The sequence below is a fragment of the Danio rerio genome, chromosome 16 (genome assembly GCF_052040795.2).
Source record: "Danio rerio strain M-AB ecotype USA chromosome 16, GRCz13ab, whole genome shotgun sequence".
Lineage (NCBI taxonomy): Eukaryota > Metazoa > Chordata > Actinopteri > Cypriniformes > Danionidae > Danio > Danio rerio.
The window spans coordinates 41,334,624-41,347,850 of NC_141036.1; the positions used below are offsets into that span (position 1 = coordinate 41,334,624).

The 13,227-nt window shown below is 36.4% G+C and overlaps 2 protein-coding genes and 1 long non-coding RNA gene across 6 annotated transcripts in view; 2 read left to right on the forward strand and 1 right to left on the reverse strand.

Annotated features, from left to right (window-relative positions):
- The window catches only part of LOC147840358 (uncharacterized), a 71,890-nt gene that overhangs the window by 17,292 nt on the left and 41,371 nt on the right, over positions 1 to 13,227 (forward strand). The window lies entirely within an intron of this gene.
- Positions 1,140 to 7,184, reverse strand: LOC141378270 (serine/threonine-protein kinase pim-2-like). Of its 4 annotated transcripts, XR_015511761.1 has the most exons (8): positions 6,953 to 7,184; positions 6,548 to 6,636; positions 6,409 to 6,450; positions 5,359 to 5,484; positions 5,181 to 5,212; positions 4,368 to 4,623; positions 4,134 to 4,253; positions 1,140 to 3,853 (listed from the first exon to the last, which is right to left on the reverse strand). XR_015511761.1 is itself a non-coding variant. In XM_087287468.1 (7 exons), the coding sequence occupies exons 1-7, from the start codon at positions 7,038 to 7,040 to the stop codon at positions 3,750 to 3,752; spliced, it is 825 nt and encodes a 274-aa protein (XP_087143594.1). In that variant the 5' UTR covers positions 7,041 to 7,184; the 3' UTR covers positions 1,140 to 3,749. The 4 variants fall into 4 exon arrangements, 3 of the variants coding, with proteins under 3 accessions (XP_087143594.1, XP_087143596.1, XP_087143595.1); XM_087287468.1 differs by lacking the exon at positions 5,181 to 5,212; XM_087287470.1 differs by lacking the exon at positions 5,181 to 5,212 and having other exon boundaries at positions 5,359 to 5,545.
- On the forward strand, positions 7,211 to 10,354 carry LOC147833412 (uncharacterized). The gene is made up of 4 exons (XR_015511794.1): positions 7,211 to 7,620; positions 7,738 to 7,943; positions 9,886 to 10,049; positions 10,147 to 10,354. It is a non-coding gene; the product is annotated as an uncharacterized LOC147833412 (long non-coding RNA).

Here is a 13,227-nt window from a genome sequence, read left to right on the forward strand (position 1 = left end):
TATATATATATATATATATATATATGTATATATATATATATATATTTATGTTAAATATAGATATTTATTGTCAGCATCAACAACATCTCTTATACAGTAACAAATGCTTTAAATGGGCTTTTAATGCATTTATTACTTTTTAAAGGCTGTAATGAACTGAATTGCATGAATGAAAACTTACACTGTTTATTTAACACTGTGCTTTAAAAGTGTGCTTTGACACATTCTTACATAAGTTCATTGTTCAATGCATAGTTAAAATAATACTTAAATATATTAACATCAAATGCTAAATAAATAAAATTTTCTCCGACTCCTGTGTGTAGGCTCAGTAAGTTGACTTTTATAGTGACGAATAATTTTTTACATTGCCTTTAAAGGGAAATAACTGAACATAAACATAGGAGGCTGACAAAAATGGTCGTTTTAGAAGAACATTTCAGATGGCGCTTAGAGGTTTTTGCATCTGAACTCTTCATATATAAAAGTATGGTAATAATACTTTTAATATATTTAAATTAAGTTAACTTTTGGTTAGTATACTTGCAATGTACTTATTTTCACCAGGGGTCTCTTTAACTCAGTGAACACTAGCTGGCTCATTTTACTTATTAGCTTATATTTGAGTGTACTGTGCTGTGTAGATGTAACACTAGCACAAACTGAAGCATAAGTGTGTTTCCATTAGTTTTCCACAAAACTTTTCTGAGTGTTGTTAAAAACTGTTGTGAAATGAAGACATTTCCATTCTAACCATTGTTCTTTGGCTAAAGCTCAACATTTGCTGGTCAGACACTGAAAGAGCCCTGGTGCTAGTTCAGTAGATATTATAGTAGGATTACTCATATCAGTGAACACACTCTTATATTTCACATTATAGTCACACAAATGGCAGGGCAATGTGCTTTAAACATTACATGACGCATCAATATTGTTCTATAAAGGCTAAATTGAGTCTGCAGTCTGTAAAACAGATCTTCTCTGTGTTGTTTTGTGTTGTGTTCACACTTATTGTCAGATCAACACACAGATAAAGTAGTTCAGGCATGTTTTGAGTGCATTACAGTGCCGTATCACTACGCTGAAGGATTTGACTTGTGTTAATGCAAGGAGCCGGTGTGATGAACAAAGAGCAGGAGTCAGAGATACAGTTTATTGAAGACAATAGTTTACAGTTTGATCAGCAGAAAACAGCTTCAACACACTCCATGGGGTTCGCAGGCCGCTCTGCATACAGTCTCAGTTTCACAGAAATGATAGAAGAGCAGCACACATGTGGTCAGTGACCAAATCAGATCATCAGGAATTCATACTTCCATTGTTTTCTGACATGATGCTGTTTTCCGCTTCCACATTTTTTTAAAATTATGAGACAAGTAAAAATATACAATCACAGTACATTAAAAAGAAAATGGAAAGACAAAAAGAAAACATTTTAAAAAAAGAAAACAACAAAAAAAATTAACAGTAGGGGTATATACATCACATATTAAAGAAAAAGATTATATAATTGACACATTTCAGTTGTTTTTAAAGCATTTTTTTGTAAAAGAGTTAGAAATTGTTTTAAAGTAATGCTGCATTTCAGTGAGCAAGATATTAAAAAGGGTTTTTGGTTTGAAAATGTACATTTATGTATATACAATTTTGTTAATAACATAAGAAGATTAAGAAAAAAATATATTTTTTTATGTATAGCATCCGTTTTATTATTAACAAAACATTTTCCCATAGTAAGGAAAAATCTTTATCAACATTCTTAATAAGAAAAAGAAAAATCGTTTCAAAGCAAATTAGAAAAACTGCATTGCCAAAATAAGTGAACTAGGCATTTTTTTTTTGTGTTGCTTACAAAATGAACAATTAATATCAATATCTTTTTTATATCTTACTAAGAGAGTATTGACCGAGTGTGTATGGTGAATAGTTCTAAATGAAACTTCTATTATCTTATTTGTAATTAAGTAGCTATTTGGGATGAGCCATATTTGATTTCTTCAATCAATATCTGAAACAAAAGAATTCCAATAAAATAAAAAAAAGTCACATTTGGAACTGATACAGTTCCATTAGGAAATAACATCAGAACTTTTCAATGCAGATGGATGGGGCAACCATTACTGTTTCCAAAACAGTGAAAAGCCTTGGAGTAACGATTGATGACCAACTAAACTTCTCTGACCACATCTCTAGAACTGCTCGATCTTGCAGATTCGCACTCTACAACATCAGAAAGGTCCGACCCTTCCTATCTGAACATGCAGCTCAACTCCTTGTTCAAGCTCTTGTTCTCTCCAGACTGGACTACTGCAACTCTCTACTAGCCGGGCTTCCAGCTAACTCTATCAAGCCTCTTCAGCTGCTTCAGAACGCAGCAGCACGAGTGGTCTTTAATGAACCTAAAAGAGCACATGTCACTCCGCTGCTCATCCGTTTGCACTGGCTGCCAGTTGCTGCTCGCATCAAATTCAAAGCTCTGATGTTTGCTTACAAAGCGAATTCTAGCTTCGCTCCTTCTTATCTGCTCTCACTTCTGCAGATCTATGTGCCCTCCAGAAACTTGCGTTCTGTGAATAAACGTCGCCTCGTGGTTCCATCCCAAAGAGGGAAGAAATCACTTTCCCGAACTCTCGCGCTCAATCTGCCCAGTTGGTGGAATGAACTCCCTAACTGCATCAGAACAGCAGAGTCACTCGCTGTCTTCAAGAAACCACTAAAAACTCAACTATTTAGTCTCCACTTCTCTTCCTAATCTGCAATTGCCTCTCTGGCTCCACCGCTAACTGTATTACAAAAAAATAAATAAATAATTTACTAATGTTTTGCTTCGTACACTTTACACACCTGAAACTTGCCTAAAGCACTTATTCATTGTTGCTCTTATAGTTGTGTAAATTTCTTTTTTCGTCCTCATGTGTAAGTCTGCTAAATGTAAATGTACTGATTTGTTTGAAGAAGTTGCAGAGAAACTATATTTTCCTACCTTTGTAGTAGAAGCGTCTCAAGGGGGGAAGTAGAAGGATAGAGAATGCCTTGGACTAACCTAATAACTCCAGATGGTATGGCATCAAATACGACAGCAAATTCTTTAGGGGGGATGGGAGTATTGAATCGATTAAGAAATTTTGTTTATGAAATTGAGATAATTTAGCTGGTATTTTATCAGCATTATAGTTACAGAGTAATAACAATTAAGCCATCCAAATTAAGAAAATATGTAATTTGGAATAAAGTTCCAGATTGATGTTGGATTTTAGAGAATATTTTTTGTCCCATTTAATTTTGACAGTATTATTTAATGTACGGAAATCCAGCATATTAAGACCACCATTCTCAAAGCTCTTCATAACTTCTGCTTCCCACATTCTGCACTTCCTCCCGCAAGTGTCGCAGTCAGAGCTGCATGCAAATGAGGGCCGGCTGAAGCCTCCCCATTGGTCTATTAGCTCTAGATTGACACCTCCTCCCTCCAACCAATCAGGTGAGGAGGAAAGCTGACGTCACTCTAATGGCGGCTTCAACTGGCCCTCATTTACATGCAGCTCTGACTGCAACCCTCGCAGGAATTTGGGAAGCAGAAGCGGAAAACAACAAATGACAAACATCAAACATGGAAGAATGAAACCATTTCCTGCTGCTGAAAGCCTCTGCGTCATGCTGAACCCCTCATGCTCCAAAATCTCCTCTAAAACAGGTCCTCTTTCAGGGTGGAAAGCATAAACTACACATATCTAGAACAGTCTTTATTTTTATTGGTTTTTTAGCCATGGCTGATCCAGAATCTGCTGCACTGTTTGCAGTCTCTGATCATCATCCCCAAGGGTAATGCAGGTATTCATAAATGCCATGAATTCTGTAACATTTTAAAAGAGAAAGTTAGTTAATGGTGGACACACACACACACAGCTCAATATTGACCTGAATGACTCCTGTTGTGCCCTAATGTTCAGTCTTCATGAAAATATAATATATATTTTCCTAATGTTGGCCTCATTTTAGAAACCGTCACCAAACCTCAAGATAAAGAAAAACATTGTTTTGGGTTTTTCTGCTGGTAAAATGTGGCCAGGGTCAATTCTGACCCATAAGTCAACAGGAGGGATGAACAGTGTCAGTCCCAGTCATCTTCTTACCTTCAGGTATGCTGGAACATTGTTTTTCTATTTCCCGCATGATGCCAAACAGCTGCTTCACTGTGTTTTTAACCGCCTTCTTTGGAGATATCCTTGTGTCTGGTGGGTATTTCTTTGGATCTGTCAGAAAGAGAGGTTTAGTGTTGAGCAAGCAGTTCAGCTAAAGCCCCATTCAACTGAGTCTCAGAGACTAATGAATGTTTTTCGGCTTCCTCCTGAAATAATCTGACTTACCATGACAGATGTGCATCCCACAGCCAAAATCAATTAGCTTGATTTGCAGAGGCCGGTCGATGACGAGGATATTACAATCATGAATATCATGATGACAAATTTTCCGCCTCAAGCACTCCTGCGCTGCTTTGACAATCTGCAGGATAAGCGTACGCGCGACTCTCTCCTCCAGGTGTTGGTGCTTCTGCAGGAAATCCTCCAGTGTTCTGCACGGGCCGAGATACTCCATCACCAACATTATTGTCTTACACACTTTCTGTAAGCAGATGCAATGAGTTAAAATAAAGCACACGACAGCAGTCCTCAGGTCAGTCTTTACTAGGCATGGGCCGGTATTAGATTGTGGCGGTATGATAACCTTGGATCAAAATATCACGGTTTCACGGTATTGTGATTACTGCTCTAATATGTAGTCTTTTTGAATGTCTGGGTAAAAGACAAACTTGTTCCCCTCTGAAAACAATATATTTTATTTTGTAATAGATTTATAATATTTTTTTGGCAGTAAACATGTCAGGCTAAATAATTCAAAAGATTAATTGACTTCTGCGGCCCTCATTTGTTTCAAAAACACTGATTTCTTTACTATTTAAAACAGCATTTTTGGATATTTATTCAGCTGGAGATACCGTTGTCCTAAAAAAACTGTAAATAATATATCTCACACAACGGTATTACAGAAAATTTGGCAGTTTTAAAACCTCGACTTTTCCATACCTTAAAAACAGTTATTGGCCCATGCCTAGTCTTTACACTGGCTTCCAGTTACATTCAGGATAGATTTTAAAGTAGAAATGAGTTTATTTTGCTTACCGCACCGGCATATCATTAACCCACAAGCTTTTCTGAAAACAAGACAAAGTTATTTACATGTCCAGAAATGCTTCTTGATTTAGGAATTTGAATTTACAAAATTAAAACGACAATAAGAAACGAGACAAACCCTCCTGCAGCGCATTGTGCATGAAATGTGCTGTATAAATACACTTACTCCTCTTGGCAATTTCTCCACTTTAACTAAAAACCATTCCTGGAGCTTGATGAGCAGCGGGCTGGGGGGATCTCTCACAATTGTCATCATGGCCACTTCGATTGGTATGGGTAACGGATATCCAGGCTGAAGATAAAGTGCACATTAGCTGCATATCAACAACATGTAATCCTGTTTTTCAATATAACTGTAAAAGAAAATCTGTAAATCAGCAGCTTTCCGTATTTTGTGATTCATGTTTTTTTTCTGTGTGTTTATTTATGCTTTTGAAATGCATTATGGGAGCTTGATGTTTATTATCTGCACTGGTTTTGTCAATTGTGATGTAAAAATCTGGTAATTCGGCTTCAGACGGTATTAGATTTTAATGTGATGAATTGCGGAAGCTTTGATTTTATCAAGATATTAAGCTGAGCTGTGAAACAGATTACTTTATCAGGTATGATTACAACAATACCTAGTGTATTGCTTATTAAATACATGTAAAAAAAGATTATAAAGTACAATAATAGGTAACACTATAATAAAGTATAAACTAAACTACTTTAGATAAATTAACTGATGTTAACGAGAGGACTTTACTGCACAGAGTTAACGAACCAAAGACAAACAGTCTCTGAATTCCCAAAGTCGTAGCCCAGATTAACATGAGAAAAGCATCATGTTTGAAAATAAATGGCTTAATAAGGGTTCAACATGTTGCAGAATAAAATAATCTTAAAAGACACTCTAAAAGTGTAAATAATAATTATTCATTATTGTGCATGTTCATTATTATGATATACTGAATTATTGAATATTGGCATGTGACTACTTTTTTCTGTTATATGTATATAAAGTCACTGTTAAACTGCAGAGTTAAATTTTCAGCATCAAAACTCGGCAGAGCACATATTAATTCCCATCATAACCATAAATAAACAGAAAACAGCAGTGAATCACAAAATGATCAGTAGATATTTGTATAACCACAGCCGCAGACAGACTCATCTATTAAATGTATTTTGTGATGCTTCAAATATGAATCACGCATGATGTTTTCAGACTTACCACATTGCTGTCAACTTCTGAAGTAGTCGACTTGATGATAAACTGTGGATGAAAAGTAGAATTAAACATGAGTGAGCAATCAAACATGATTTCTCTAAAGTTGATGTCCTCTAAACTGGACTAGGGTGAATAGACTTACCTGTTTGCCGTCCATTTTTCTGATACCACGATAGACATTGCCGTAGCAGCCAGCTCCAATATTTTCTTTCAGGTCATATTTTGCTTCCACTGAAAGATAAAAACAGCATGTTCATTTGAGACAGCTTCTAGTTATGCCTGAACAGACAGTATAAAAATAAAGCCATTTAACCCGTAACAGCCAACAACATAAACAAAGCCAATTTGCCCCGAATTAAGTTTTTTGAAACTTTTTTTAATTCAAAAGCCTTTTCCCAAAATATGTCAAAATAGTTTGTCACTAAAAAAATCACTCCATTTGCTGAAACTGAGAGAAAGTTGAGGCCAAATGACCCCAGTGTGTATGAAACAGCAACACAAGGGTTAAACAACATCAATCAAACATTAAAAATACATTCAAATGTACCAGAACCAGGAGAAGGCCCTATCCTCTGTCTACATGGCGGTCTTCTTTGTCCGGAAGGACCGGGAACATGTAACATACTTTTTTCCATTTATTAGCAGTAAATAACGCTCTCTAGGGTGTATAAATGAGTTTACTGCAGTTAATTATCTGAGTTTTCGCCTTGTCTGAGTATCAAATGAAAAGTTCCTCAATACACGTCTGTTCTGTCAGGCGTCTGGTGGATTCTGACACTCGCGGTGCAGAGCGCGTTCGATTTATGACGTAGCGTAGGGCCAGACCAAAGATGGGATGGGGGTCCTGTAGGTACAGGTGTTCGCGTTTATTCTTCAGGGTGTAAAAGGTGAAGTGGCATATTAACCTACTGTTTAGGGCTCGTGATAACATTATAAAATACGCGTGGACCTTATACAACTCTTTTGCCATCTCTGCATGGGGAAAAGAGGGAAGAATAAAGTTAATCACGCAAGGCCTGGCATGATTGATGTTTGACGGGTCCAACACGGCTGATTAATTTGAGGACTCTGCATCGGCCTTTAGCTCTGCACTGAATTTACAATGTAATACGGAATCACGATGCGTTGACTCTTGTCCAGAAGTCTGCTGCTAAGAAATCGAGAGCTCCGGAGTCTAATGTTAGTTGTCATGGAAACGAGGATGTCTTGGCGGCAGTACGTGAAGTTGCTAACCTATGGAATAAAATTTCTGTTATAATTATAAAATTCACGCATCTGCAATTATGAAACCGCAAAGGAAAACGGAACATAACTTGTGACGTTACTTTACAGACACGAAATAGTTTCACCACGGACACGAAGAGTACGAATCAAACAGCGACAGTCCACTGTCAAAATACATCACCGCGGTCACAGGCATTAATAAACGAGCCAGAGTCATCGATCACAACAGTGCGCTTGCGTGATGAGATCCTGAATCCTGACTGAAGGAAGCCCCCCGAACAAAATGTCTGGGCAGCTCCCACACACCGTCTCAGGTAAGACTTTTGTTAATCCCTCTTTGAGAACTGTCCTCCATGAGCTGTAATAAAGGTTGAGACTCAATGAGGTCCATTTTCGCTGTGTTTCTTAGACATTTTACAGAATCAAAATTAAGATCGGGCCGAGGATAGCAAGCTAAGTTAGCATAACGTAAGTGAACTTGACAGGCAGCGAGCGCAGAACTTCTCAGTGAATCACTTAACGGTGTTTAACTATAACATGGCATCTGTTGATTAAGTGTTTTTGAAAGCCAGATAGACTATTGATCTATTATAAAGAAGATATCAGCAAAAGGCAAGTTAAATATTTGAGGGTTTTTGCTTATTTTTATGACACTGAATCAAATCCATCAATTGTTTAAAAAACTTGAGATCTACGTTAATTTATCTTATTATCACCGAATGAGTGGGAAAATATATTGAATAATGTAATAAAGTCTGTGCAGATTAGCAATTGGTTAAATAAGTGACCCGGACCCATGGGCGTAAATCATGAGGGGCAGTCATTTAAACACTCGTATTTCATCTGAAAGCTGAATAAATAAGCTCCTCATTGATTTATGAGAGAAGATTATATGTTCAGATATACGTTTTTATATTATCTTTAAGTTAGCAATCCACATTACTAAGCAGAAATGACGTTTTTATATATTTATAGCAATTTACAAAGTCTTTATGAAGAGAATTCTTATCTAAAGTAGAGTAACCTAACTTAAATAATTTGAGCAAATAGCCAAAAAAGTATATTTTGTCTCATATAGTGACTATTCCCTCAAATCTACCTGCTCAACATAAGACTCGTTTCTTAGTATTAGAAAAATGCCCAATATCTATCTGTCTGTCTGTTTTTAATTAGCTCAGATTATGTCCTGCTTACAAGCACTTGAATCTATGAAAACTGATCATACTAAGATTTTTAGCATAATAGAAAAAGTGGACCTTTTAAAGACTAAAGACTTTGATATTATTTTCTGCTGGATACCAGGCTGGTCATATGGGATGAGTTGGAAATGAGCGTGCAGATAAAGCATGATAAAGGAAGATAGAAGTTGGAGATAACAGAACGTAAACTTCCTGTGTCTGATGTTAAACCTGTTTTAAATCTGTATGTTAATGAGAAATGGCAGATGGAATGGGATGAATGTAGGAAAAACACATGGTATGAAGTGAATCCATTAATTAATGAAAGGAATAATTACCATTTTGAAAATAGACATGACCAGGTTGTTCATACAAGATGTAGCATCAGACACTCATGGCTTACACTCGCATATTTATGAAAAGCGGAAGAAATACCTATTGGTGACTTGTGTAAAAATATTTTACCGATAAAACATTTTAATATGTTTAAAATATTTCCCGAATAAAAACGTTCTCTAATATCATGTAAAAATACACATTGTGTTTTTAAATGATATTGGAGAATGTTTTTATTCTGGAAATATTTGAAGTGAGCTGTTTGAAAAGGTGTTTTACAATATTTATCTTTAATCTAACTAAAAGATTGTATATGACTGTTTTCAGTGTTGTTGCTTGCTACTTGTATGTTTTTTGTTGTTATTTTAAAATGTATGTTTGCTAAGATTGTTTACTAACTGCAATGAGCGTCATCATGCTAACTGATATGATATGATTATAAATTGTATATTTAGTACATGTTTTTTGCCATGAATTTAGCCAATGCTGCTGATATGGCATTAAAACCTAAATAAAATCTGTCCATCCATCCATCCATCCATCCATTGTTCTGTCTGTCTGTCTGTCTATCTATCTATCTATCTATCTATCTATCTATCTATCTATCTATCTATCTGTCTGTCTGTCTGTCTGTCTGTCTGTCTGTCTGTCTGTCTGTCTGTCTGTCTGTCTACCCTCTTTAACCATTGTCAATCATAATTCTGCATGACTTACAGCTTAATTTTATGTTAATGTTTATCAGGTTCCATTTGGAGAAATAATATCTGCTGCTCAAAGCCTGGTGTCGAGGCTCACCAACACCCTAAGATCACCAGAGAACACAAACCAACTAAGAGAGATTAGTTCAACACAGAGAGAGAGGACAACATCAAGTTTCCAGAGCCAGTCAGTTCAGCAAGAAATGAGGTGTGAGATTCAGTGGATGACTGTATGTGTAGAAGAATCTAATGTGTTTTTTTCTCTAATACAAATTGTTCCTACACTAATGAGAAAATATTTGTAGGTCATTTCCTGGGTTTTTCCGAGAGGAGCGTAGAGGGAAAAGCTGTTTTGCACCATATAAGGGGCAATGTAAAAGCTTATTAATGTATTTTTACCTGCTGGACAAACAGCATGAAAAAACACCAAAAGGAGAGGCAGAAGTACATCTCACTATGGCTGGACTTGGAAGACAGCAGTTAAATGTGCAAGAAAATTTCCCCCATTCAGAGGTATGATTAAAGTTCCATGCCCTGTTATTTTGTATTTCTGTATTTGTTCCAAAATTATAATGTATTAATTAGGGATGCTCATTTCGGTTAATTTTGCTAACCGACAACCGTCGCTCATTAATCGGTTATTAACGGTAACTGGTCAGATTACAATTAATTTTATATTAAACAAATTGACGTGTCTATTTTGTGTCTGACACATTAAATAATGCATTTTAAAATAATAATTTATTTTTATATGCTAGCACAGTGGTTCTCAAACTGTGGTACGTGTACCACTAGTGGTACGCAGGCTTCCTTCTAGTGGTACGCGGATGAATCAAATATGTAATATGTACATGCTACATATATTTAAAGAAATTATCAAAAATGATTTATATACGAATATGATGACATAAAGCCTATATTTACGAGGTCTAGGCAACATTTCCAGGCGCTAACAAACCAGGAGTTATTTCTTTTTTAAACTGTACAGAGCTTAAGCTGCTTTACTAGACCTAATACGCTACTGTATTTCAAAACTGCTCATTATGGTGGTACTTGCAAAGACAATTTTTTTCCGAGGTGGTACTTGATGAAAAATGTTTGAGAACCACTGTGCTAGCATATTAATAATAGAACAAAACAACAGAGCATCTTTACGCACTTGCAGTGTTTAGCACAGAAGAACAGAATAAGAGAAGAACTAAATAAAATAAATAGGACTGCCCTAAATTATTTTCACTTCAATAATTAATTTATATTACAAAACGAAAATACTGACTGATTCTTTTTAATAACCGGCATAGGCTGTTTTTTTTTCGCCAATCATGTTTTTTTTTTCTTCTGTCAAATAAAATCGCAGACTTTCTCAAATCGCCAGCTCCACGGAAAATATGCATTTATTTAATGCCCCGCTGTCATTATTATAATCACAAAACCTTTTTACATTTTAATAGAAATCATTATTTTAAAGAATATGTCCTGATATGGTTTCCTCTCTCTCTCTCTCACGGTTCAAGTGCGTGCGCTGCGTGATGAAAAGACAACAACACGCGCGCATAGGTTGACTTTTTGTAAACAGTTTTGTTGTTTAAATATGATGTTACATTATTGTGCATACATGCTTTATAAGCTGTAAAATAAAAGGTAAAGCCTATTTGTTGTGTTTATGATGCAGATCCAGGTCAACATCAGCGCTAGTTTGGCATCAACACGTCTGTTAAACAGCAATATTCTTCTTCCATTTTGCTTCTTTGGCAAATGTGTCTGTAGTAGGGATGTAACGGTATCAGAATTTCACGGTACGGTAATACCTCGGTATGAATGTCACGGTACGGTATTTATTGAATCATTTACAGGAAAAAACAAAACTTATGAAAATACTCCAAAAAAGTGCCAAAAGTGTCAATGACATACAAATTAGCCATCTATCTGTAAGCTTTGAAACAGGAACTTCAATTTTAATAACAAAAAATTATTAAACCATGTAAAAAAATAAAGTTTCAATTTAGTAGTGTTGAAAACTCATCACATTCAACATTTAATCACACTCAGCCCATCTACACAGATGAGAGCTCTGCTAGTCGGACTTCTCATCAAGCATCTCCCGCTGGATCTAATCTCACTATATTTATTAAACGGGATATTTCATTTATCTTGTTGTCTTTATCTAACGACATATTCCCTGACTTTGGTCATTGGAATCTATTACTTGTTCTCAGGTAACGTGTTTTGGCTGAGCGCAAAGATAAGTTAATGATTAATGTAACCACGTACATTCTGTATATTGACTGATCGCTTGCCTTTATTTCCTATAATGTATAAACTTATTGTATGTTATACTTTTAAAATGGCCATTATCGATTCTTAAAACTGATACTCAGCAAAAGAGAGGCTGTGTTTCGTATTTTCACTGAAATTGAAAGGAGGCAGTTGTTATCGGCTCCGTTTTGTTATCAATATCCACACAGTGAAGATGACGCTCATCTTATGCAGCACGACGCCTCAACATGTCTGCTGTCTAAGTTGCTAATATTAAAATGAAAATAGGCAGTTCCTTAAATCATGTTTACATTTTATTGTTGAGAAAGTGAAACAAGCCAGGGTTATGTGAATGAAGTTATAAAGTACACTGTTCCCTTTGAAGATTTACCCGTGTCCTCGGTATAATCTGCTTTTCCATATCAAACTGAGAAGAAGAGACTGCAGCCTTGATCAAACTTGCGAAGTCTGAACTTACACGGAGATAATGCAGGACTGAACTGTGCGTGTTAGGCTACTTAATATTCAGGAAAAGCCCCAATCAGAGAGGCGAATGTCTGCAGCCCCGCTTCCGTTTTCAGATGTCTCCGTTTTCCATCATCCACACTGAGACGGAGCAGCAGTTTTCGGCGCTCGAGAACTCCGGCGTAGTGTGGACGGTTGGCGTAACCGTAGCAAAACTTATGCGTTTTCAAACTAAAACGCATTAGTGTAAACAGGGCCTTAGAGTTTTCCAGCTCTTTTCATCCCCGCTTCTAGCAGCACACTCCATTTCCGCATTACTGGATCTGTAGCGACAACAGACCGCAAGGGATGATGGTCAAGCATGGGCTGATGGCAATTGTAGTTTTCGCTATCTCCCGTTCGCTTCATTCGCCTGAGCAAATTTTCTCAGAAGACCTATAGTTTTACCGAGTCATGCGACTTCGGTAATATCGAAAAAAAATAATATTGCGGTATGACGGTATTTACAATACCGTTACATCCCTAGTCTGTAGGCACGGGTTATACGTTGTCGTCCCGCAAGTTAAGTATGCCTTGCAGTTAAACAAGGGGCCGAAAACGAGGCGCACCTCACTGCCTTTATGTTGACAAGGAAAAAAGAAGAGAGGACCGCGCTTCTTCTCATG